Below are 27,647 nucleotides of genomic sequence, written 5' to 3'. Positions count from 1 at the left end.
AGGGTTGTAAATTAAAGTGAAGCTTTGTTCCTCTCTTGTTACCTCCTTGTTACCTGTACTTACAGGGTAAATACCACATTTGAGGGTTGTAAATTAAAGTGAAGCTTTGTTCCTCTCTTGTTACCTCCTTGTTACCTGTACTTACAGGGTAAATACAACATTTGAGGGTTGTAAATTAAAGTGAAGCTTTGTTCCTCTCTTGTTACCTGTAGTTAAAGGGTAAATACAACATTTGTTCCCCCCTTGTTCCCTTTAGTTTACAATGTAAAATCTTGAAGGCAGTGAAATAAATATACAAACACACAATATATTTCTTCTTTACTTTGTAACCTTTATTTTAATAAATAAGCATTTTAAAAGACTTCATATTAATCAAACATTGTCTTGTCTATCATTGCCTATACTCATTCATTTTCTCTTCGGCTTTGTCCTTTTGTTAATCTGGGGTCGCCATAGTGGAATAAACCACCATCTTATCCTGCATATGTTTTACGCAGTGGATGCCCTTCCAGCTGCAACCCATCTCTGGGAAACATCCATACACACCCACTCACACACATTCACTACGGACAATTTAGCCTACCCAATTCACCTGTACCGCATGTCTTTGGACTGTGAGGGAAACCGGAGCACCCGGAGGAAACCCACGCGAACGCAGGGAGAACTCCATGCAGAAACCTTCTTGATGTGAGGAAACAGCACTACCTACTGTGCCACCGTGTTGCCACCCAGCTGCAACCCATCACTGGGAAACATCCATACACACTCATTCACACACATACACTACGGACAATTTTATACTTTATACGTTTCCCTTTATACGTTAATTACAGCAAAGTTTATGACAAAATTAATGTTTGGAAATGTAAATTGATATTGTCTGTAGCATGCCAGTTTGATATATCAATACCCCCCCCCCCCAATTACTAGTAACGTTTGCCTAGGACTTTAGCACAGTAGCCTACTATTTAAGCCTTTTCCCCTCTGCGCTTTAATTATTATCACTATAAATGATCACAATCTCCCATATGATCTGATGATAGTACTTTTGTTTGATAGTAATGTATAGTGTCTGTATGGTATCTGTAAATGTTTAGTGTGTGAAATTGTTGGACAACCACTACACACACATTAAACAGGAAAATAAACATGTCTATAGCTTACTAAAAGCCTTTCTGTCTGTTCATATATTTTATATAAATGCAGAGCAGCAAGACCCATGGGATTTCATCAGCCACTCACCATCAGAGTCCTCAGTGGAAGCTGAGAAGAGCAGAAGAGGAAGCCAAGCAAGAGATGCCAGAAAAAAAGGGGGAAGGAAATAATGTGTTATTTTGCTGTTTGAGTATAGGCAGGCGCAGTGGGTAGCACAATCGCCTCACAGCAAGAAGGTCGCTGGTTCGAGCCTCGGCTGGGTCAGTTGGCATTTCTGTGTGGAGTTTGCATGTTCTCCCCATGTTAGCGTGGGTTTCCTCCGGGTGCTCCCACAAGTCCAAAAATATGTGGTGACATTGGGTAAGGTAAAATTGTCCGTAGTGTATGTGTGTGAATGAGTGTGTATGGATGTTTCCCAGTGATGGGTTGCAGCTGGGTGGCAACACGGTGGCACAGTAGGTAGTGCTGTTTCCTCACATCAAGAAGGTTTCTGCATGGAGTTCTCCCTGCGTTCGCGTGGGTTTCCTCCGGGTGCTCCGGTTTCCCTCACAGTCCAAAGACATGCGGTACAGGTGAATTGGGTAGGCTAAATTGTCCGTAGTGAATGTGTGTGAGTGGGTGTGTATGGATGTTTCCCAGAGATGGGTTGCAGCTGGAAGGGCATCCACTGCGTAAAACATATGCAGGATAAGATGGTGGTTTATTCCACTATGGCGACCCCAGATTAACAAAAGGACAAAGCCGAAGAGAAAATGAATGAGTATAGGCAATGATAGACAAGACAATGTTTGATTAATATGAAGTCTTTTAAAATGCTTATTTATTAAAATAAAGGTTACAAAGTAAAGAAGAAATATATTGTGTGTTTGTATATTTATTTCACTGCCTTCAAGATTTTACATTGTAAACTAAAGGGAACAAGGGGGGAACAAATGTTGTATTTACCCTTTAACTACAGGTAACAAGAGAGGAACAAAGCTTCACTTTAATTTACAACCCTCAAATGTTGTATTTACCCTGTAAGTACAGGTAACAAGGAGGTAACAAGAGAGGAACAAAGCTTCACTTTAATTTACAACCCTCAAATGTGGTATTTACCCTGTAAGTACAGGTAACAAGGAGGTAACAAGAGAGGAACAAAGCTTCACTTTAATTTACAACCCTCAAATGTGGTATTTACCCTGTAAGTACAGGTAACAAGGAGGTAACAAATACTGTATTTACCCTTTAACTACAGGGAACAAATAGGGAAGAAGCTGAACTTTAACATACTAGTGTATACTTGAACACTAAGAACAGAGTAAACTACAGCCGCAGTTTTTATTGATTGAAGACCAAATTACTAGATTTTTCTATAAAGCATCAGCTATACATTTACTGAAATGCAACAGTTAGCCCCCCTGTGCAACAGCAGTAAAGATGCGAGCCTGTTTTAATCTGCATTGAACCCTGACGGTAGGCCTATGTCATGCAAAGTTATTTGTTGATAGTGAGTTATGGAGACATTGATGGCTTTGGTGAGATCGACGAGTAAACATAAGGTAAGTAGTGTATGGAAATATATTTTATATTGAATTGCAGATTTAAAATACATACAGTATACAATAAGGGTTCATAATTTCACAGGTTGTAAACCTTTTATTCATTAAACACCCCATATAAAACCCAAGCACTGAATAAGAGTACTAATGTACTCACGCAGGTGCATATACAGTACATATGCAGATAGCAATAGGTTGTCACCATCCTTGCATAATTCTTTATATGTATACAATACTTGAAGAAATGTACATCGTAAACTTAATATACTTCTTTGCGTGATGTATATCTTATTGTTACTCCCCTTTTACGCAAACATTATGGTTTGTTCTTTTGCAATTTAAAGAAAAGTGCACCGTTATTTCACTGTACTTAAGCGGTACCTTTCATGCTAAATATCTGGTTGTTACCCCCTTATTACCCGAGCATTACAGTTTGTTCCCTTATACTTATGTAAACGTTATTTATACTTACACTATAGGTACAGAAAAGTACACCGTTATTTCACTGTACTTACGCGGTAATTTTTGTGATGAACATCTGGTTGTTACCCCCTTTTTACCCAAGCATTACGGTTTGTTCCCTCATACCTACACATACGTTCATTATACTTACACAGTACGTACAGAAAAGTACACTGTAATTTCACTGTACTTACGCGGTACTTTGCGGGTTGTAAAAGCAAGCGTTACCAAATAATGTATTTTCTATTTGGGCTGCTTACATTTAAATTGATATTATTTTTATACCAAAAACTGTAGAATTTCTGCCTGAGGGCTACCAGGAATTTAGAAATTTTGCGAACCCTGGTATCATTATAGTAGCCTGATTGATTGCATCGAGAAAGTGAAAAATCAACATAAATATAGATTACACAAGAAACCTCTTGAAACAAACAGACATGAGCATAAAATCCCATAATTATTTTTACATTTTATTTTTCTATTGTTTTAAGAGAGCTGAGGGGAGGAGCTTGAAGAAGATGTCAGTCTGAATAGAGGGGAGTGAAAAGGGAGTTTTAAATGCCAGACATGTGCCGGCTGCTGCCTGCGGGACACAGACTTGCAGACACTGCAGTCCATCCACCAACAGACTCAATTTACAGATTGGAGAGCAGCAATAAAGAGCTAACAATCTCACTACAGACAGCACTTCTGTAACCGCTCAATGGCACGTCCATTTCTCTTCCTTTGCTCGCCCTCTCAAGAAACTGTAATTTGCTCCTGTTTTTAATCAGGGTCTTACTAATTAAATGAAAGCTCTTGGGCCTCTCCTAATTTGGTCCTGGGACAGTCTCATTTGTGCAGTAAATAGTGATTATAGCAAAAAGTGTGCATCAGAGCTGTATGTTTTGTCTCTTTAGTTAGACTTTAACAAAAAAGAGACAAAGAAATCGATGTTCAAAAGTCAATGTTTTTCTAAAAAACTACATTATAAAAATGTAAAATTATTAATCAATATCAGCACAGAAAATAATTATTTGACCACTTTATTGATGATGTGAAACTACATTTTAAAAACAAAACTTATACTAACTTGTCCATTAAGGTCTTTAGACTATTTTTTATGTAAAGCACTCAAGAAGTTCTGCCAAAAAAAAAAAAAAGAGAGAATGTTATTAAGCTTGGGTGGTAATACAGTATTCTGGTATACTGCGGGATCTAAAAATAGCAAAGCTATCAGTTTCAATACCGTTATACCATCATAAAAAACAATACACTTAAATAGGAGACAAGAATTAAATATTAAATATAATTTATTTATTGCCTAAAAATGCATATGCGTAATTGTCATCACAGTTTGGCAGTATTTCAGGTTTCGATCGAATGAGAAGAGAAAGGCGGTTAATAGGGACGAGGCAATTTGCAAATTGTGTAACAAAAAGGTGACTGTGAGAGACAGAAATACCTCAAAACTTGCATATACAGTATAGTTTCTGAATGGTTTAGGCACAAGCCAACCGTTTGGTGACGCTGTCTGAGTCCTGCAGACTTTAGCTCCAACCGTAATCAAACACACCTGAACAAGCTAATCAAGGTCTTACTAGGTATACTTGAAACAATCAGGCAGGTGTGTTGAGGCAAGTTGGAGCTAAACCCGGCAGGGACACCGGCCCTCCAGGACCGAGATTGGTGACCCCTGCTGTATACGAAGGTAAAATAGGAAGAAGGTTTGACGGTATCACAGTTTGGATACCGCCCAAGCCTAGATGTTATGTTAATACGCTCTCACAAAAGCCTCTCTTCTGCCCACTTTCACATGAAACAATGCTTTTTTTGATGAATTACTAATATGTAATTCACAACGGTGTGATCAGGCTTGGCTGGTCCCTGAAGAGTACAATCACACTGGTGTGATTAGAACTTTCTGAGCGCATACCATCAACTTTTAAAATTCAAATCTGACGGCATGCTGAGGCACAGAAAAAGGATACTCACATTAATATATCATAATTTGTGTGACGCTGTACAACAAATAATATTTTTACATTACTGTGAGGGTTGGGTTTAGGGACGAGGTAGGGGTAGATGCTAATAAATGATTGTGTAAATAAAAAAATAATAATACTTCTATCACAAATAAAAAAAAATAAAACAACTTCCGATCACAGCCATATCTCTTCTAGCAGCAACGACGGCACTCATTACCCATCATATTAGAAATAATACAACCATTATTAAGCTGTTTAAAAGACTAAATATATGTTCTATCACATATTTGACTATCGGAAATTTCCCAATATAATTACAACATTTACTGAAAAGGGCAAAAAGAAATCAGCTAGAGTATTTAAAACTCTGCGTGAAAGGGTTAGCATAATAAAGCACAAGTCATAAATATTAGGGTACGATTAGGTGCTCTTCCATCATCAGCAGCATCACACCTGACTGCCAATCATGGGCTTCTAGCAATAAGCTCAGAAGCATATTAGTAATTCATCAAAAAAGCAAAGTGCAGCAAGTGTCTAGGGAAATATTTAGCATTTGATTCAGGGTTCTGATTGCATTGTTATTGATTTCAAATTTTCTCTGCAGTGCCTGCGACAGACATAACAGATCATTGCATTTTTGAGCTGTCAGTCAGTTGAAGCAGTCCGTCTAGGGGCCAGTGAAGAGTCTCTCTCTTTCTTTCTGACTTCACACGGCTCTCAGAAACAGAGATCCAGCCCCTGAGGCCTGCAGAGAGCCTTCTCAGCCCTTTTCTCATCGCCTGCTATCCCTTGAAAAGACAGTTTTTTTTTTCTTTTTCTTTCCACTCCTTGAAAATGAATAGCCCTATTAATCCATCCTCCACTGACCATTTTGAAAAAGACAGAAAATGAGAGATATGGCTCGAATTGTGTGTTTGTGAAGTTCTCTTTTTTTCTTCCTTTTTTAATCAATCCCTTTCACCTCAGTCAAGAAACGTTGCCATTCGTGGTCCATTGCCCATTTACGAAGATCAATTTTTTTATCGATAGCCTCCTTCCTTTACTCAGCTCTTTCAGTCTGTCTCCAATTAGTAAATGGCTTGGCTTTGACATCTAGAAACTGAACATACTCATTAATCTCTCTGTCCCTTCACACGCTCACAAATGGCTGTTAATGTGGCTCAAATTGTGTATCTCGTCCTTTAAACCCCCCTGACCATGTGCAACACCATGAACGATATCAGCCTTCATGGATATAATTCAACAGTGCCAAAAGCAATACATCTCCTCGTACTGTGCACAGGATGATTTATTCAAGTTGGTAAAATATTTGTGTTTGTGTGCATGTGTTATCCATGTGTCTATGTATAATGTTTGAGTAACTATTAGATTATTTTCTGCCACTTTTCATTTCGCAGCCTATCCGTTTTCAAATGCTAAACAGATTGTGAAAGTCACTATGTCGGCAGAGCCAACGCGAGCGTGATGGTGCTAGTAACACAGAGAGTGAGACAGACAACAAACACAAGCAGACAGAATGGGTGGGTGAAAGAAAAGAAAGAAAGAAAGAAAGAAAGAAAGAAAGAAAGAAAGAAAGAAAGAAAGAAAGAAAGAAAGAAAGAAAGAAAGAAAGATGGATGGATGGATGGATGGATGGATGGATGGATGGATGGATGGATGGATGGATGGATGGATGGATGGATGGATGGATGATGGATGGATGGATGGATGGATGGATGGATGGATAGAAAGAAAGAAAGAAAGAAAGAAAGAAAGAAAGAAAGAAAGAAAGAAAAAAAGAAATTAAGAAAGAAAGAAAGAAAGAAAGAAAGAAAGAAAGAAAGAAAGAAAGAAAGAAAGAAAGAAAAATAAAACTAAAACGTGAGCAAAAACCAACTCATTTTCATAAACCTCACACAAAGCGCCACCGTAACACCACATCAAGCCAAAAGGAGGATCATCCATAGCTTTAAAAAAAAATCAATTTGACAGAATTAACAATAACAACAATTTATAACTCAAACTACTTTCATTTTTTTTTTTTTGCTTTCTTGTACTATATGCTCTTATTTTAGCTTGTCCTAATAAGAAAATTAAGTAGTTGACATTTAAAATGTTTCCTCTGAACATATCTAAACCCACAAATTAACATTTTAGTGGAAAAAGTTTCTCCAAAAGACATAAAAACTGTAAAACTGTAAACAAAGCCTCAACATAAAGGCAAATACAAAGAAAGAAAGAAAGAAAGACAGAAAGAAAGAAAGAAAGAAAGAAAGAAAGAAAGAAAGAAAGAAAGAAAGAAAGAAAGAAAGAAAGAAAGAAAGAAAGACAGAAAGAAAGGAAAAGAGGGAAAGATCTGTAGCCTAAAGACAGAGACAGCAATTAAAAGTAAATGGATCCCAGGACCCTGTTTCAGATAGGCTACTACAGAATTCTGCCTATTCTTAGAAGCCGTCCTCAGAGAAGGTTTGAGCTGAGAATTTTCCATGCGTGATGAACTGTGGAAACCAACAAAAGCCCCATTACCAGGAGAGGGATTTAGTCTCGTCTTGCATTAGAGAGGGAGAGAGAAAAGAAGCCCTTAGTCAAATGGAATACATTAAAGAAAATTCCCTGTGTCATAGAAATAAAAACTAGAAGCCAAATGACGGTGGGCTCATTATCTGCAAGCCAAGAGCTCCATTGGGACGTATTCACAGAGCAAATTACAGACCAGACAAAATGATTTTCCAATATTGCACGGCAGCGTTTGAAATGTTTGCGTTCATTTAAGAGTATGATTTTCCAGTTGAGCTGCATTTTCTTGTTAAATATTTTTTGTGTGCAACTCTGTGAGGGTAAATGTCAGGATAAATGCTTATATGAAAACCATTTTAGCTTAAAGCGCCTGTACTTCCTCCAGCCATTACAAGAGAAAGACATCTTACCTCTGTGACGTGTTCAGCTTTATTCCACAATATAATGGGAAATTTCCACTTACTGGTTCTGTTGTACTCTCCATTCTACTCATTTTTTTGGCAGGTACAAAAAAAAAAAACTGATGAAAAGTTGTCAGCATGCATTATGGGATAGCAGCATTGGGGAAATACATTCTTATCTTGTTGTAGCAGCCAGTATGCACTTAATCCATGTCCTGATAGAGTTAAGATATGGCAGGAAGCTTCGACTATAAGAAATACTACTTTCTATTACTGCGCCGAGGTGAATAAATTCAAAAAGCACACAAAGCTAACTTATTTATGTGCTTTCTGTCACGCTCCAAACTGTTGCCCATCCTGTCAGAGAACTTCTCTGTGAAAGATATTAACTGATTCCCACAGTTTTGACATATCAAATAGTAATTTGCTGGGTAGGGTGGTGTGTAAAGACACATACTACATTTACTACAGTCTAACATGACAAACTGTCAGTACATTTCACTGAAGAGATTGTGAATAAAATAATACGTCTGAAACTGAATTCTACACTTCAGCCCCCTTGATCGTGAGTTTCCGTGTGTCCTTTTCTAACTTAAAACCCCAGAGTTTTTATGGCCCTTCACATTTCTGCAACAGGCAAAAGGATGGGTCAGAACACACAAGCACACAGTTATTCTGCACGGCCTTTAGAGCAAGCAGAGGTTAAGTGACTTGTTCAATGCCCCTCACAAGGGAAGACGTTTCAGCACTGGGTTCTGAACCTGGTTTTCATTCATGATGTCAAGCCACCAAACAGCTAACAGTGTACCGGCATGAACCAGGTGCTATGATGCTACAACAGGTAGCACACTCCTATTACAAAACTACTAAACCCAAAAAAAGTCATTTAGTGTACGGTTATGAATATAGACTGCTAAGCTATTGTTTCATGTTCTAAGTTCAATACACTGTACAAAAATATCCATTACAGTGCTTCTCACACACTGACTTTACTTGGGCAGGCCACCAAGGTATATTAACGGCCGCCCAAGTGTACTTGATGACAGATTTTTATTATATATATATTTTACCAATATTATTATCCTTTTACACTTTTTTTTAAATCTGCCCAAGATAACAATACTGGCAGAAGCGTTCTGGATCAGCTGCAACTGCCTGACATTCTTTTTTGGAAGGCCAATGAGGAGTCCATTACAGTAATCCACCCGGCTGCTGATAAAACCATGAACAAGTTTCTCTTCATCCTCACTGGAAACAAAGCATCTAGTTCTTGAAATGTTTTTGAGATGATAGCATGTTGATTAAGTAACTGCTTTGACATGACAGCTGAAACTCAGATCTGACTCCAGAATCACGCCAAGATTATTGACCTTATTTTTTGTTGTTTGACCCCTAGATACAAGGTAGGCATTCACCTTGAGAACCTCATCTCTGTTACCAAATGCAATGACTTCATTTTCTCTTTGTTTAACTGAAGAAATATTTGTCACATCCAACTGTTAATTTCATTAATGCATAGGCAGATGGTGTCATTGAGGCATAAATAAATAAATTGTAAAAATCCATGAATCACATTTTTTTTTTTTGTATTTTTATTTTAGTATTTGCTAATGTCTGACCAAGACTGACAATCCCAATTGGTTTGTTTACTTTACAGTGATAGGCTCTGATACATTGCAACCACTTCAATAAGTAGCAACCGCAGCCTTTGATTTCTAGCAGCTCTACAACTACAAAAATAAAACAAATAAATATATCCATCATGCAGCACAACACCTTAGATGTTTAACAATTTTATTGAAAAGTAATTAGTTTCTCAATAGTGTTAAAATGCAAATATTTGCCTCAGTCCATTCATGAAAGTCAGCACTTTTCAAAGCTGCTTTGTGGCTGGTTTTGTGCAATCTCTCAGCATGAATTCGGCATGAATAAACTATTTGATTAAAGTCGAATGTCACCATTTGTCTGAGACTACACTGTATTGGCAGAAGCCTTTTCCCCTCGGCTTTCATCGAGACGCACATTTAAATATGAGAGGAGGCATATTGTAGCTGACAGCACACTCAAATCTCACTGAAATGTCAATGCTAAGCCACTTGAGGAATGGCACCGCTCTGAGAGAAGGCTGATGAACCAAAATGTCTTCCATCACTCCCCGAGCTCCACAATATCACGCAGAAATATGCAGGAAAAGGTCAGAATTATATATCAAAACATAAATAAAGCGATGTCACTTTATAAAATAATGAATGCTTGAGTAATGCTGCAATCGGACAATCCTCGTCTAAAAGCCATTATGATTTTAAACCACAATCTAGTTTTCTTTCTGCAACTGTGTAATTGTTCCATTTTCCTTATTATAATCAGCTCCCTGTCATACTGTTCATTTCTTCTAGGAGTATAATATCATATGATGAAAGGAGCGGTCGTCTAGGGCTGTTGCATTAGTGAGGAGTGTTTCTTTGAATTGTCTGTTACGCCACAGCACTGGCGAACAAGCCATTTGAATTATATCTCGTCTAACTGTAAATATGGAAACCCCAGCTAATTTTGTTCCAACGACCATTTGAAGTGATGCATGAGTTCAATCTTTAAGATGTGAGTCTATAGTGAAACTGGCTGCAGAGAGCTGCAGTGTTCAAATCCAATACCAAGTGGCAAGAGTAGAAAAAAACCAAAGCATGATGAGTGTGAACATGGAGAAATTGGGAAGCAAGGTGTCAGAAATGGCTGATAGCAGTCACCGGCTGTTTGATTTAAGTCTAAAGGTAGTGGTAGCACAGACCAAAGAAGAGTTTTTGTTCTGTCTTTAATTTATTCTAGCAATTACTGGCAGTCAGTGCAGAGACCTGAGTCGTGATGTAACATGAGAGAATTTCCAGAGGTTAAATACAAGGGCAACCTTTTGGATGTACTAAGGGACCACAAACTTGAGGTTGTAAGTGTTGATTATTAAATGCTAGAGTGATTTCCTTTAAAATTAACGATATTTAGAGAAAACACAATCACAAATGTGGCTCATCATATGCAAGGTTTGAAGTTATCCTTTATGCTTGGTAGCACCGGTGCTCCTAACTTGAAAAAATTTGTCGCATAATTTATTTATGAGCACCGTTACTACAGGTGTTATATTAACAGGTTTATTGCATTTGAAATCAACACTAATCTAAAATAACTAACATAAAAACATGCATGTGCCCACTGGCCCTGCACGCACTGCTTGACATGAATGAAACTTAGTTAATGATAATAACTCAGGGCTCGAAATTGCAGCTATTTTGGTCGTATATACACCTGAAATTTTGTCTATGCAACCTCAAAATATATTTGGGAGCATGTGTGCGAGTGCATAAAATTGTTGCCGTGCGACCAGTTTTTACAGCAAAATGTTTACCGCATGCGCCGATTTAGGAGAAATTCACGCAGAATGCATCTCTGCATCAAAGAACGCCAAACACAGCACTCAGGAAAGGTTTAAAACAGTTGACATGTCAACTTTCTCCAATAAACAAATCCCACAATGTCTGCCCCACCTTCAAGCTCTTCTTATTGGCCCACTGCTCTAGAACAGAACGTGAATGGATCGGTTTATAACAGCCAATAGCAGCCTAAACAACAGAACATCTTCTAGTTTTACCTGCAGTGCTTCTGTGAGAAGAATACATTCATTTATATATGTATAAAATCAACGAACATGAATGTTTACAACAATAATAAATAAATAACCTCGTCATCTAGCCTATCATTTTTCTTTTCGCTCTATAAGCTCAAGATGATGGCATTGAGGACAGCATATGCTTTATTATACATAGGCATATAGAATATCATGGGATCTAATTTTTCACTCCGGTAAAACATAATTGTAAATTCTAATATGAAATAAACACTATTATTAAAGGGGTACTGTTTTGTCAAGTTTACCTGCTTTTAACTTACTTGTCAAACGTTTACAGCAATGTCACTGTGTTTAAAATTAAAACATTGTTTTGGCCTACTGTATGAAGCAATGAAAAAACTAAACACAATGTCATATAATTTGGTTCAGAAATGGAATAAGTAGTGGTCTCATCCATATGAAAGCATCAGGCTGTCAGTCTTTGACATGACTGGACTTTGCTCTGCAGCGCCCCCACACCTTGTTGCTCATGACAAGAAGAGCATATGTAGTTATCTTTTCTTAAGTAAGGAGTAAGTCGCCGTCATGCATGAATGAATGATATTTCTGCACTTTTACACATAATAATCCATGATCACATTACACAATACCGAAACCGCAGATCAAAATAACACAGTCAATATTTTTTGAGACCCCCCAAAGTTTCACAAATCATGTTCTCAGGGGAGCCCATGCCTAAATTAGGAGAGCTGAGCTGCCCCTAGCTTCCCCGCAGTTTGCACCCTGCTCCCAAACATATTTTGAGGTTGCATAGATAAAATTTTAGGGTGCATTGGCGACCAAAACAATTGCAATTTTGAGCCCTGATATGAACAGGCAGCCTTATGGACTGACAATAGTTATATTTCCATCCAAAAATGCAAATTAAATTTATGCACAAAACTGGATTTGTGTGAAGACGCACAAATAAAGCAGTGTTTCCATCCAACCAGTCAAAGGGAACAAAAATGTCACCTCCTGGTAAACTGGCGACAAATATCAACAGTAAAAACAAAATTTGCTGCAGTAGGAGAAGCTGGTGAATCTTTTCTTCATTTAATAAATGACTTGTGCCTCTGAAGGCAATCCTGACATGCAGTGAATGCGCGCTGGTGTTTAAAAGCATGAGACGCGGAGCACAAAGGATTCTGGAGGTCATTATTAATAAAATAACACTAATACTCAAATGGTAAGGAGTTTTAAAATGACCAAAACAACATTTCAGATGGTTTACAGTGTGCTCAGTCTGCTGGTTTGTCCATTCACACACATTTTTATCATCACCTGATCTCTTAAAACAAAATTATATGACCTTTTTAAATGTGCATACTGTAATTTGTTTGGTAAAAGTTTTCCCATCACAGTTAATGCGTATATGTTTTTTTTTATGCGCATTAGCATTGACGACCTAACCTTAACCTTAACATTATGCATTTTCAAAATGTACATAAAAATAGGTGGATGGAAACGTAGCTAATGACCTCTATGTGCAAGTGACCAAAGGGTCGAATTATTGATCATAAAAATGAATCATTAAAATGATCATTGATCATTTTAGACTTCAAAATGTCCTTAGATGGCCCCTGCTTTTCAGTTGCAATGAGCTCTAATTGCAAACTGCTGCTATTCCCACAACAGACAATCTTCTACCTGACATTATTTCACAAAAGTGTGAACTCAGAGAACACTGCAAGGGTTTCCCATTTAGGAATAAGCCACAGAGATTGAGAGCAACACAAGGTACATGTGCACAAAGAGAGATAAAGCAGACATCTTAAATTGACTTGGCATGATGTGTTATCCAAGTCTACAAGTGTCTGGCATTAATTCCCCAACAAAAGCACAAAACAATCAGAGACAAACAGCACTGTCTACAGCATAGACTCTGGTTGAAAGGGAGGCTGAGGAGGCGCTATTATGTTGTGTACGCCACCGAGGGTCAAGTTTTTGCCATAGAGAAGGTCATCACCCATGGCGGTATAAAAGCTTTTCACAAATGGATCTGTCCTGCTTTCCTGCATTTCAGATTGCAGGGTAAAGCATCGGTCTCTCCAGTGCTTGGTTCTCTCCAGCCTGAAGCGGGTTCACTGTCTGCCTGCGATGGCCTGTTACGGGTCTAATCAGAGGAAACAGCCCAGCAGCCTCAGAAAGTAAGAGAGAGAGAGCGTGAGGAGGCCATGGCCAGCCTGAGTAGAAATCAATTACGGAGGATTGAGCTCTTGTATAAAGAACACTAATGGCAATAGCCGGAAATAAAAGAATGATTACAGACATCATAAAAACTGTTATTGGCATAATCAGTATATCTATGTAATGTCTGCTGCCAATTTATGGCTAACAGCTCTGGAATTGATCGGTCTCGATGCACTGGAAGAAAACTGAGCGGGTTTCAAGGCTGGACAATAGAAATTTATGCAGCTTGACAACAAGGTGACCTGATAAATCAGCAATTAGAGAAAGGTTTTACAATAAATAAAAAATACCTGTCGAGTACTTAAGAGGTCTATTGCAACTAGGAACTGTACTTTTATTAAAACCATGTCACAGATGTGGTCGATCAGACACGTAATTATTTTGCTTTATTCAACAAATAATACAACATCAGGGCCCCAGAGAACAACCAGAGAAGGCCAGAATGAAGAAGAGAACACAGGGAGCAGGCATGGACACTAACAAAAAATAGGTTAACTGCAAAACTCAGACATTTCCATCTTCGATACCTTTCTTTCTTTTACTTTCTTATTCTTTTTATTTCTTTCTTTCTTTCCCGTCGAGAGTCTATTCAAGTTTAGTGCACGTGAAACCAGGAGTCAACATGACTAGTCCTTTTGCTGCTTCAAAACTTGAAATGGCAGACTCCACCCCTCTCAATGAGCCAACCACCAGCTAACCATGTGGAAACCAAGCTCAACTGGGGGAGTTCTTCATATCACAATAGTAACAGCTCCAGATTACCACTGAACTGGTGTAAATAAATGTAACCCTAAAGAACCGACACAGCTTCTCTTCAGGTCCAGGAAACAGGTGTGCTCCCTGACAAAAATGGGTTAACCCCACAGCTCAGACATTACCATCTCCGATACCTTTCTTTCTTTCTTATCCATCGAGAGTCTAGATAAGTTTAGTGCGCCGTGAAACCAGAAGTCAACACGACTAGTCCTTTTGCCGCTTGCTTCAAAACTTGAAATGACAGACTCCACCCCTCTCACAGGGCAACAAGCTGACCACCAGCTAACTATGTGGGAACCGAGCTCAACAAAGGGAGTTCTTTGTGGGGTTAATTTATAAACTAACTTCGAGAGAATCACGTGCTTATGATAGAACACAGCTGGCCATGCATTAGCCAATTCATGACTGACCAATCAGACGATTCCTTAGTTACAATAAATACTCTAAGTTCCATATCACAGTCATCTTCGTTTTAAAGAATCCCCACTTCCACCCCTACTCCTCCTCCTTTCTTAGATGGGTGGCACGGTGGCCCAGTGGTTAGTACTGCCACCTCACAGCAAGAATGTCACTGGTTCTAGTCCTTACCAAACCAGTCGACGTTTCTTGATTGAGTTCACATGTTCTCCCTGTGCTCACGTGGATTTCCCCCGGGCCCCTCTCACCGTCCAAAAATAAATAACTTAAGTTAATTGACTGATCCAAATGGGCACCATAAACATGCTCCTAGTAAGTAGTTACATCTTAAGAGAAATCCCTATCAGTTCATTAGCTTCTACAGCAAGGGAGTTTAAAGATCAATCTGAGCTCAAACTCCCCTCTCGCCCAGCAATGGAAGGGAGCCCTGGACTTGAGGATCTTATGAGCTCAGAGACATCATGACAAACACGCTTTATAATCAATCATGAGCTAAGTGTGAACTCGTGAAACATAACAAAAGTCATGCCTCTACATTACCACTGAACTGCTGTCAATCAAATGTAACCCTAAAGACACCATAGAAGGGTTAAATTGATTATTTTTGGTTCGCTTGGTTTGGTCTTACAAAATCTGAGGTTTTTACATCATTACACTCTCTCAAACTCTCATTTTTCTTCCTTTACTCTTTCCTACAACCTACAACAATATGTGTTAGTTTCTATTAGATAATGTTTAATGCATGAAGGAAGGTGCCTGTGCATATTTATAAATGTAATGTCTTAAACTTCAATCTTGTTACCCTGCTTAAACATAAATGAGTTTTATTTTTGATAGTAATAGCCTTGGTTGAAGTCAACTGTCCGTTTGAACGATCGCTGGACGATTCGTTTGTTCGAATTTAAAGAGTTGATTCTTTTGAAGCCCCCTTCAAATTAATCTTTAATTCACTTTGAGCTAATTCGCTACAACCAAAACAGCCATTTCGTAAGTGCATAGCCGTAGTGTAACCAGAAATGAAGGCAGGCATTACCTCAGCACATACTGTTGTCAGTCATCTGTTATTGCAGTAATAACTGACCGGTGTGCTAGGGTGAAATTATGTGTCCATTTTTTTTTTTACTCCAGGCCCTTGGGAAACCAGAGAGCAGAGCTATATTGTGACAGTGACCCTCCAAAATGGATAACAGCCCTTGCTCTAACCTTGGGAATCTATCAGAGGGAGTCAGCATTTTCAAAAGTGCCTCACAGATATGGCTCTGAATAATGTATCCTATGAATAAAACACATTAGCGACAAAACATACTGAATAATTCACTTTTCACTCCCTGCACGCCAGATATTAGGTCCTCTGTCACTCAGCAGACTCTCATTGCACTGTCCCACTCCACTCGTTATTTTCACCTCGTAAATACTGTAAACAGCCTTACGCTCGCTCTCTCTGGTAAAACTTTAGGTGATACGTATGAAGTTTTTCGAAAACATGCTCGCATGAGCGCACACACTTGTACAAGTAACATTGAGAATCATTAACTAATTTCTAATAGTGCGGGCCAGCTGTGAGCTTCACAGAACACTGTGCGTAAATGACATTTTCCTAATTAAACACTTAGACTTGCCCATAAAAGACGCACAGCTCACCTCATTAAAGAAAGCCAGATTTTTTTTTATAGTGCCTCTTTCATCCATCTCGCTCTTCTTCCCGTCTCTAACTCTATTCTCGGTCTCATTTTCAATGCTAATGACAGACAGCATTTTGTTCACAAAGACCCTAATGAAGGCTTCCACCAAAGCCGAAACGAGATAATTAACCATATAAATTGAAACAGTCAATGATCCTGTAGAGAAAGTGGATGCCATTTACATTGAAACAAATTTGATGTTAGGTCGCAGTGCTCCTTATTAGCGCTCAAATGGCGTAAATGAATGAAATCGAGTTTGTCAAGTTCTTCGAAGCATTCCCGTTCCTAAACCCATTGCATACTGTAACTGTTTAACCTCAGTTATCAAATGGGAAGCGTATAAATATATAAAATAATTGATATGCAGCCAAAACAAGTAGAATATAAACTGAAATTATTTAATTCGTTCACTCACCAAGGTGCAGTAGGTCTCTGGTGGGTCTCCACAGGTGATGTTAGGTGGGTCAAGAGTGACTTTTAGGTACTTGGTCATGTCTGCGGCTTCAGGCTGACAGGCCATATAATACCAGGTCAAGCCTTCCTCCGTGTAGCCTTGTGATTTGCACAAGTCGTAGTGTCCCCAGGTTGCGGGGTAGTGTTGCGTGGCCTGACACACAGTCAGCCATGATGCTTGCAGTGTTAGGAACAGTGGGAAAATCATGGCTGCTTTCTTTATCTATTAGTCAATTCACTTTGATGAAGCGTATCTGCCTGCTCCTTTTCTCTTAGAGATGCACAAAAGCTAGAGATATACAGAAAGATGGGATGGTTTACCAAATAATCCAAGTTTTGCTGAATGTGGGCCAGAAGAGGTGCGGAAGCATGCCAGCGTCCTGTTGGTCACTGTTAGGTCGTCAAGCCTGATCCTTCTATCTCCACCTCTGGACTTTATTGCGTCTGCAGGGAAGAGGCAGGGCGGCAGGCAGGGTCGGGGGTGCCGGCAGAGATAAGAGAAGTAGAGGCAGAGAAGACGAAATGATCGGAGAGAGAGAGAGCAGGGCTTCTGACACACTGATGAATCGACTCTCTGGCTGGATGTTGACTGACAGCCGTCTCAGCTTTGCCTTCTGTCAATCATCCTCTGTTGCAGCTTGGCATCTGCACTCTGCACAGAAAAAAAAAAACAAGAGAGGTGATGGTGAATATGAGTTCGGGGATGGAATTTGACAGCAAGGGGAAATTAGCGCGTCGACTCCTCTGAGGTGGTGCCAGTCAGGTGTCTGGTGTGCGTCATAGACAAATATCAGATATCTAAAAGGCCATCAAAGAAAACGTGATCTTGCATTACCCATAATCTCCATGCAGGCCCATCCTCTTCCACTTAAAATGCTCTTTTGATACTGAATATAGACCGATAGCTATGCGTTACACTAAATTAAATTACAAGATATAGACGGTTTGGGTCAGAATTCAGAGAATAGGTGCAAAACTAATGACTGCTTGGATGCCTTTTGTATAGGAATTGATTGAACTCGCGAGGTTAGTCTCATAAAAGTTACTATAGAAACATGTGTATCTGCTCACTGTGAGCTGAAGTGGCTTCAGAGCCCCTAAAAGAGGTCTGTGTAAGGCTTGTGTAGGGATAAAATAATGTGAAAAGCTTCTCAAGCACAACATTAAATACGTTTCCCTATCATTAAGAATAGGGGCTCGATATCTACATATTTCACACAGCATAAGTTGCTCAAAGAAACCACAACTACCTTGAATCAAATGCTTTCCTCCTTACTGACTGCTTACACAGGGTAGATCTGAACATGAAAATGCCCTATTATTCATGGATTCTCATGGATGCCTTTATTTCCAATCCCATTAAAGCTGTAATGCTTTCAGTTTCATTCAGAATCACCCAGTGACTCATTCTCTTAGATGTACTGTATGAGGGGTCTTTGCAAGGTAAGTTTGAAAACACAAAGCTGCAACAAGTAATAGAATTTGTTGGAAAAAACTCAACATTTCAACAAAGTTGTGCTTTTATCTGTTGTGCTTTAGAACAGTGAAACAATGCACTGAAATAGAGCAAAGTACAAACGAAATACTACAAAGAAGGATGAGAACCAAAGCAAGAAAATGATTCATGCCTAGAGTCTTGTAATATCTGCATAGCTCAAAGTCTTCAAAAAATACTGAATCAAAAAAGCATCTCAATGGCTCATTGACATTTTTTATGCATTTAATAATATCACGGTACATTGTATGTTTGCATAGTCTTACAGTGATTACTCTTTTAATATTAAAAAGGCAACTAATGCCAATATTTTTGCTTGCTATTAGGGATGTCCCTTTCAATCGGCCAGAGATCCGTATGGACCGATAATCACATTTTTAGACTCAATTGGTACTCGTCAATCTGGCCAATCTTATGAACCAATTGCAAGTGTTTGTTTATGAGTTTACACACAGAGGAAGACGCACATGCACTCTTCAGCAGTGCTACAACGTGCAGAGAAAGAAGTTGTAGAGGGCGTGAGTGATCACTGTGCTCACATCACAGCAGCTAAAATATTAAAATATACAGTTTATTGGCATGACTCCTGCAAGTGATCTCTTTTTTGCAAGTGCAGTCATTGTATGTCCAGTGTTTTAAGCTGTTGTGACACAAGCGGAGCGATCGCCGTTATCTAGTGCCTCATCCAACCATATAGCCTTTCCCGGAAGCTCTGCAACTTTCCCGAATAGGCCTCTTTATTGTGTCGCCATGACGCTTGCGAATTAGATAAAATACCCTGGAAATCATGGGGACGAAAGTGAATGAGCAAGAGAACAGATTGTGAGAGGCACAGTGATGTTCTAAGCTTTATATTTGTTAGGTTAAATGAATAGTGCAGTAAAAAAAATCCTCACTTTCTCATCGAGCTGCTGTGACTGTCCGGAGCTGAAAAAAAAAAAAAAAAACTTAAAATAGCGGCCATTAAATAACACATATTTACTGTTAAATAACGGACTTTAAATTACAGTAATTTCTTCAATTTAAATTTCTGGTAGATTTCTGTAATTTAATGTCTGTTATTTTACAGTAAATGTCTGTAATTTAACGGCCGTTATTTAACTTTTTTTTGTTCCTGGCACTCTAGCTATACATATATATATATATATATATATATATATATATATATATATATATATATATATATATATATATATATATATATATATATATATATATGAGCAATTCCATGCAAATGTCAACCTTGCCATGAAAATAACATTGACGAAAAAACACCAAAATAGCAAAACCGTTTCTGCGTTTTTTTGTGTAGGCTTGTATTTTACAGTACTTTAAAAACATTCAAAAATGTCTTCTGTCAGTGTTTTCAAACAATAACATTTAATTTACCAAAGTCACACAAGTGGCAATTTCACATCTGTCACATCCATAAGAAAGCTTTTTCATCATGAATACAAAAATGTAAAATCAAATAAAATTAGTCATGTTTGTTCTATAGTGATCCAACTCTTATTCTTTTGATAAGCATCGTTTCTTTTGGGTTGTGCAGTTTAATTCACAAAATTTCTAGAAAGTATGTTGTATACTGTAAACTTGCAGACTTTTTTGTCACATCCATAACGCATGTTTATTTTTCTATTTTAAAATATAAAAAATGTTTACAGATTGATATTTTTCTGCTTCCACAACTCTGTGGCTAGTTGTTTTGAAAAATACAAAGAGATGTTACAATATAAAGTTAACATATACTTTCCTCTGTCAATTTATGTTTTGAGATTTTACTGCAAATGTCACATCCATAACGCTGGAATTGCTCATAAATATATATGGAGCAAGGACATTTTCACAGTATGTCTGATAATATTTTATCTTCTAAAGAAAGTCTTTGTTTTGGAAAATTTTTTATTTTGGCTAGATTAAAAGCAGTTATAATCCAGGGGGCTAGCATTACGGATGTGACATTTGCAGTGATTCACATAGAAAGTGTATGTTAACATTATATTGACATATCTGTTTATATTTTCCAAAACTACAACTGCAGAGTAATGGGATCAGAAAAATATTAATCTGTAAACATTTTTTTTTAGATTTTAGGTGAGGAGAATAAGCATGTGCTATGGATGTGACAAAAAAAAAAAGTTTGCAAGTTTACAGAATGCAACACAGTTTATAAAAATTCTGTCAATTAAACTGCACAACCCCCCCCCAAAAAAAAAAACAACAAAAAAAACAACAACAACAATGCTAATCAAACAGATATGAGTCGGCTCACTATATAACAAACATGTTTGATTTTATTTTATTTGACATTTTTGCATTTATGAGGAAAAAGGGTCGTTATGGATGTGACACTTTTCCGTTATGGATGTGACAGCTGTGAAATTGCCACTTGTGTGATTTTGGTAAATTAAATAAAATAGCTTGAAACACTGACAGAAACATTTATTACAAAAGTATTTTTAAAGAACTACACAATACTTGTTTGCACAAAAAAATGTAGAAACGGCTTCGCTATTGCAAGGTTGATAATTGCATGGAATTGCTCATAATATATTGTGAGCAATTCCATGCTAATAACTATTGTCTTATTCAGTGTCAACATATTGTTGACACATGCGCAAATAAATAAACTTATCTGTAAGCATATCTCTTCAAGTTATTTAGTTAGGATACATGATTACATTTTAAATTGTAAAAAAACAAATAAATAAAAAATAAAAAAAGATTTATTGATTTGAATGTAATATTTTTTTATACAGGGCTATTTTCTTACAGTTTGTGTATCCATCAGTTCTGTAGATGTAAATGTGCTCATTGACACAAAATCAGAAGATCCGGTTTTGCATTCAATTGATATGCCTGTCACACAACGTGTAATCATTTCTCCAATATGAAATGATTGTTAGATTCAATCACTTTGTAACCCTTTGACTGTTTGCTAAGAAAAATCAATGTGGAGCAGTTGGAGTCGTCTATGTGTGTTTTGCAAAAGCGTGGTTTCTGCACAGCGCAGCTACAAAATGAAGAGAGAGCAAAGGTTGCCAGTTCCTCCTGATGGAGGCTGGCAGGGGGATAATTGACGACAACGTGCGTTCTGAAAGTGGGGGCCAGGAGCATTTTAGTGCTTGTTAATCAGTCTGTCCAGTCAATACAAATGCTGACCCCACACTCATCCCGTCACCAGCCCCACAGTGATCAATTAACCTTGCGAGCCCCAAACGAGATGGGGCGAGGAGTCAGATCAGAGCGCAGTTTTGCAGTGGACCACCCTCAAACAGGAGCTCCTTTCACTCCCGAGCAGATCTCTAGCACAGAAAGGATAATATACACAATTCCTGTCACTGTAAAATCACACAACAGGGGGATGAATGGGGTCGTCTGTAATAGAGCATAATATCCAATTAGAAAAACATGAAGCATGAAATCACATTCTGACTGTTGACCAAAGCTGCCTAAATGAAAGGGTGTGTGGTGCCAATGGATCAAAGAGTTCATCATGGCTCAATATGTGCAAATATTGTTAGGATCAGAGATGTGCTTAAGCTCTGAAAAGCAGCACAGATTAGTCATATGATCTGTAATGAAAGCCAAACCAAAAAAAGAATGCCTTTAAACATGCATTAAGATGGAGTACAGAAAAACAACACTGCAAGGTTATAACAGTTTTGGATTTTTCATTAGTTTTAGTTTTTTTTATTTTGACTTTTTGTTTTCAAATTCATTTAGTTTTAATTATTATTATTATGCTTTAATTAGTTCCTATATTTTGAAATTGCTTAGTTTTATTTTTTATTAGCTTTTATTAGTTTTAGTTTTTTGTTTGTTGTTTTTGTGTAAATTAGGATGTTTGTTAGGTGCAAGATTCAAAATCATCAGAATACTGTATAATAAAAACTCAAAGAGAGGCTACATTTTTGACACAAGAATACTGCCATCTACCCATCCTCAAACTCAAATACAACAGCATACAAGATCTTAGGTAAAACAGTCTTAAGTAAAACATGTGTGCAAGGCTACTTCTGAGGTTAGATACACAGTAGTGATGGGAAGTTCGGATCTTTACCGTGAAACTGATCCTCCTAAGTTTGAACAACTCAACATATCTAAATTATGTAGTCAGCAATCATAATTTTAGTCAGTTAAAACATTACCATGATCTAAAAAGTTTCTTACAATTACGTTTTGCAACCCAACTGATTCACTTATTTAAACTTCATTACGGCTGTCAGTTAAGAAATAAACATATGTTTTGCCAGATCTTCTCATTTAAGCTCTCGGTTTACCCACGCTGCAGTTGTTCAAGTTTGGTTCAGTCACAACAGTTTGTTATGTGAAGTTTGTGTTCAGTTCATTGAATCACACTGTTCTAATAACTGAACAACTCAGGATATCTGTTTATTGTGAGTCAGAGGGGGTATCAGGCATGTTAAAAAGTAAGTAGCTTGTGGATAAGCGCTAACTGGAGACGCAAATCTTTTCAAATGATTCAGTTCGATTTGGTGAATTATTTCAACCGGTTTACTTAGAAGCTCGATTAAAAAGAAGGATTTGTTTGTGATTAGTATCACTAAAACAGAAATAAAACCCATTATTTGGCACAAATGTGTTCAATTATTACTTTTAAGTGTCTGCTCGGGTTTTATTTAATGCTGTCACTATGCTGCTGTCATGTCCAGCTGTTGCTTTTGTCGCGGGAGCAACATCGAGGATGACTGGAGGAGAACCGGCTTGGTCAAGCCAATAGCATCAGGATTACAGACTCTGAGGTGCTGTACGGTCAAACACCTGCAGGGCGAAGTAAACAGATTTACTTCTAAAAAGCACAGAGTAGGCATAAGTATTAAATGCATTTACAAAGATAAAAACAAAGGACGTTTTTGCAATAATTTTAGTCAGTTTCAGTTAGATTTGTATGTATACAATACAGTTTTATTTAACTTGTTTTTATTTTTATTTCAGTTAACAAAAATGATTTTCAATTCAAGTTTTCATTTTAGTATTCAACTATAATAACCTTGTATCACTTAGGAAAAAAATCATCATTCATCCGTTTGTCCCTCTTTCCTTATCTTCAACATTTAACCTATCATTTAATACAAAGGAATGTCCAATTTGAAAAGGTCAGGTTTTTATTCATCTTAAATATTGCAGTACCCATATTTTAAAATGCATCACATCCATCACAATGACCATTATCCAGGACAATGGATGGAGAGTATCATTGGATCCTCCAGATTTAATAAGGACAAAATGAAAAGAAAATGAGGGAAAGAATGTGACAACAAAAAGAGAGAAAGAGAGAAAAAATACATGGTTAGCCACTTAACAGCTATAGTGTTAGAGTGGAGGACAAAAAGTGAACAATATTGGCAAACTTTTGGGACGCAGCTCTGGGTTGGTCACAAAGATTTTCCAGTGCAAGAATGAGAGACACTGAGAGAGAAAGAAAGAGGAGGGAGGAAAAGAGGACAGTGTAATGAGCCATTAGAGATACAGGGAGGATAAGTGTCTAGGGCACATTAAAGATCACACAAGCCCGCTTGTTATCACTTTCCATGATCCATATACGAGTCCTCTTAATTATTCTACGATGCCTCTAGTGATGTGGCTGGTGTAGAGAGCAGGATGCGTAATGACACAGAGCGGGATGATTTGAGGCAGGTCACCTCATCTAGCGTCTAGAGTATTTAACATTGGGCCCTGATGAAAGGATTCACAAACAATCTCAGCATTTAATCCCACCATTACAGATCATGTTAGATGTTATTTACTTAAATTATTTTTAGGATTTGGTTTAAGAATTTTAATTTTAATGTAATAGGGCTGTGTAGAGATGACAGGAAGAAAATTGAGAGACAACAAGGAAAGATTCCCAAGCCAGAAGTCAAACTCAGGTGGAAATAAGGATATCACTATAGCACACTTTATTTATTTATTTATTTTTTTTTATTTTTTTTATGGGGATTGTGGGTTATTTTTACTGGGAGAGTTATTTTTTGCTTGCTTTTTGTCAACAAACTGAATGAAAGAAGTGTCAATATCAGAATTATTTGAGAATTTCAGTCATTATAAGACATTTTAGAGGTTTTATGTTGATTATAAAGGTATTCTATTCCGCAAGCCTTGAAACATTATGGGGTCTATTTTGACGATCCAAGCACAAAGTGCAAAGCGCAGGGCACAAACGCATTCAGGGCGTGTCAGAATCCACTTTTGCTATTTTAAGGACGGAAAATCCACTTTGCACCGTGGCGCATGGTCTAAAAGGGTTGAGCTTATTTTCTTAATGAGTTATAGGTGTGTTTTGAGAATAAACCAATCAGAGTCTCATCTCCCATTCCCTTTAAGAGTCAGCTGCGTCGCGCCATAGCACATTTGCTATTTACATGAAGACTTTGTAAATGGAAAAACTGAGCATTTCACTAGCAAGAAAACAGTTAAAATGAGCATCTACAGCGCGGGAATGAGAGATAAGGCCTCTCTACTTTCACTTTCGCTCTTGTGGATAAGGAAACCTTGTATGCAGAGACATCAATTAGCCTATGAATGATTAATTTTGTTTGTTAAGTGCAAAGATTTGTTTAAAAATTATTTCTAAATTCAGTTTTAATTTCCAGCAAACTAATAAATGAATAATGAAAACAAAGTGCGTTTAAACAACTGAGTTATATCCAAACACACATGCTATGCCCCATATGGTCTGAAACCTGACAGGTGGGCAAATCTAAGCTTGTTTTTAATAAAACAAATAAAAATATGGATATAATAAATAATACTGCTAATAATGATAACATTATCCAAAGCAAATTGTTATGAATAAACTGAAGAAGCCCCCCAAGATGAAGAAAGCATAAAAGTATGGTTTTTAAATTTATGTAGGCAAGAAAATAATATGTTTTGTAATATTTTAATCCTTTATATTTATATCCTATATAAATTGTTATTGTATCCTATATATATTCTTAACATTTTAATTTTTTTTCATATTTAAAGATATTTGCGTATTGCTCTACATCTTGTGTGAATTAAGCAGTGTGTAAGCGAGGCACACAACTAACGGCCTCTGCGCTGGACAATAGACCAGCTTTGTTAAGGTGTATTGAAAAATCTAATATAGTTTCTCAAAATAGTAATGCGCCAGCAATGCACCTCAACACGCCTTCCTTTTTAGACCAGAATGCCTATGGCCGCACATATGAGCGTAAATGCATTTGCTATTTAAACAGTGTGGCGCAAAACGTCAATACGACTCTTACACCAAGCTGAAACTAGCAAACAACAATTGTGTTGCGCCTTGCGCCTGGTGTATGATAGGGCCCTATGAGTGTATGCAGCATTCCACTCTATTACAAAACAAACAATGTCATGTTCTGGTTCTTCGAAAATGTCATTTTCATGGATTTTTACAATACTACACATTGATGAATTTGCTCTTCAGTGTTTGGACTCTCAGTAATGTTTTTAAACCACACTGAACTGCACTAAACTGAACTGAACTTAAACATTAAAAACTGAACTACACAATCCAGTTACTATGACCATTTATGTGAAGCTGCTTTGAAACAATCTACATTGTAAAAGTGCTATACAAATAAAGCTAAATTGAATTGAATTGAAACATTTCTGGTTCTTTAAAAATTTTAAATAAATTGTTTTTCAAGAAATGTAAGTTATTAGATATTTTAGATACAGGTTTTATGTACACTGTAAAACTTTAACAAGTCTACTTTATCAAATGAAATGAGTGTAGTTAACTCAAAATTGACTGAAAGTTAATTCTAATCATTTAAAAAGAGTTTAGAAATCCGTGTTGAAAGTAATGAGTTAATTAAATACCTCATTACTTCACCTTAAATGGAGTAAGTTCACAGTACTCATTAGAATAAGTTTTTGAACTTAAATGGTTTGTTGCAATCGGTTTCCTCAAATGGTTAAGGTTGCCTTAACTTGGATTTTACAATACTCAGTTGGTTTGAGTTCTCTTCAAATATTGGGTTTTATGTGCTTAAATTGCTTCATATACTCAAATGGAGTAAGTTCACAGTACTCATTAGAATTAGTTTTTGAACTTAAATGGTTTGTTGAAATCGGTTTCCTCAAATGGTTTGAGCTACCTTAATTTTTTGGGTATTTTTTTGGGTATTTTGGGTATTTTTATAGGTATTATATAATATAATTTCACTCAATTGTGCAAATCTTGAAACAGTCTTTAGTGGATGGAGTATTCCACTCTATTACAGAACAAACAATGTCATTTTCTGACTTTTTTTAGACCCATTTTGTATTTACTTCCTTACTATTTATGTGCTTTTATTTTTAAGATGTATGTTTTTATATAAAATATTCTGATGTAGGTCAAACTCAGGTGGAAGTGAGGATATCACTCTAGCACATTGTTTTGTTTTTTTATAATTTTTTTTTATGGGACTAGGTTTTATTCTTACTGCGAGAGTTAAATAAACTTTTTTTTAAATTGTTGTTGTTATTATTATGTTGCTTTTTGCTTACTTTTTGTCAACAAAACTGAATAAAAAAGACGTCTCTATATCAAAATAGTTTGAAAACTTAAAAACAGTTATTATAAGACATTTTAGAGGTTTTATGTAGATTATGAAGGTATTCTGATCTGCATACCTCGAAACATTATGAGTGCATGCAGCATTCCACTCTACTACAGAAGAAACAATGTCATTTTCTGGTTATTTAAAAATGTCATTTTTCTGACTCTTTGAACATTTCTGGTTTTTAAAAAAGGAACTGTTTTTAAAGAAATTTAAATTATTATTAGATATTTTAGATACAGGTTTTATGCTTTATGTAAATTATCTAGGTATTATATAAAATAATTACAATTTGTCCCAAACTACATTAAGTGCACGCAGCATTCCACTCTATTACAGAAGAAACAATGTTATTTTTTTAGACCCATTTTGTATTTTCTTCCTTTACTCAAGTGACAAACTATTTATGTGCT

The 27,647-nt window shown here is 37.0% G+C and overlaps 1 protein-coding gene across 31 annotated transcripts in view; it reads right to left on the bottom strand.

Moving 5' to 3' along the window:
* ntng1a (netrin g1a) overlaps nt 1-27,647 on the bottom strand; it is a 246,632-nt gene that overhangs the window by 128,076 nt on the left and 90,909 nt on the right. For all 31 annotated transcript variants that reach the window (XM_073940887.1, XM_073940904.1, XM_073940888.1 and 28 more), the window contains one exon: nt 17,141-17,830. In XM_073940887.1, coding sequence (XP_073796988.1) covers nt 17,141-17,386 — 246 coding nt within the window. In that variant the 5' untranslated portion in view covers nt 17,387-17,830. The remainder of the gene's footprint in view (nt 1-17,140; nt 17,831-27,647) is intronic.

This window comes from Danio rerio, chromosome 24 (assembly GCF_049306965.1).
Source record: "Danio rerio strain Tuebingen ecotype United States chromosome 24, GRCz12tu, whole genome shotgun sequence".
Taxonomy (NCBI): domain Eukaryota; kingdom Metazoa; phylum Chordata; class Actinopteri; order Cypriniformes; family Danionidae; genus Danio; species Danio rerio.
The sequence above is the reverse complement of the archived record's forward strand: the minus strand, read 5'-3'. Positions and strand labels throughout refer to the sequence as shown.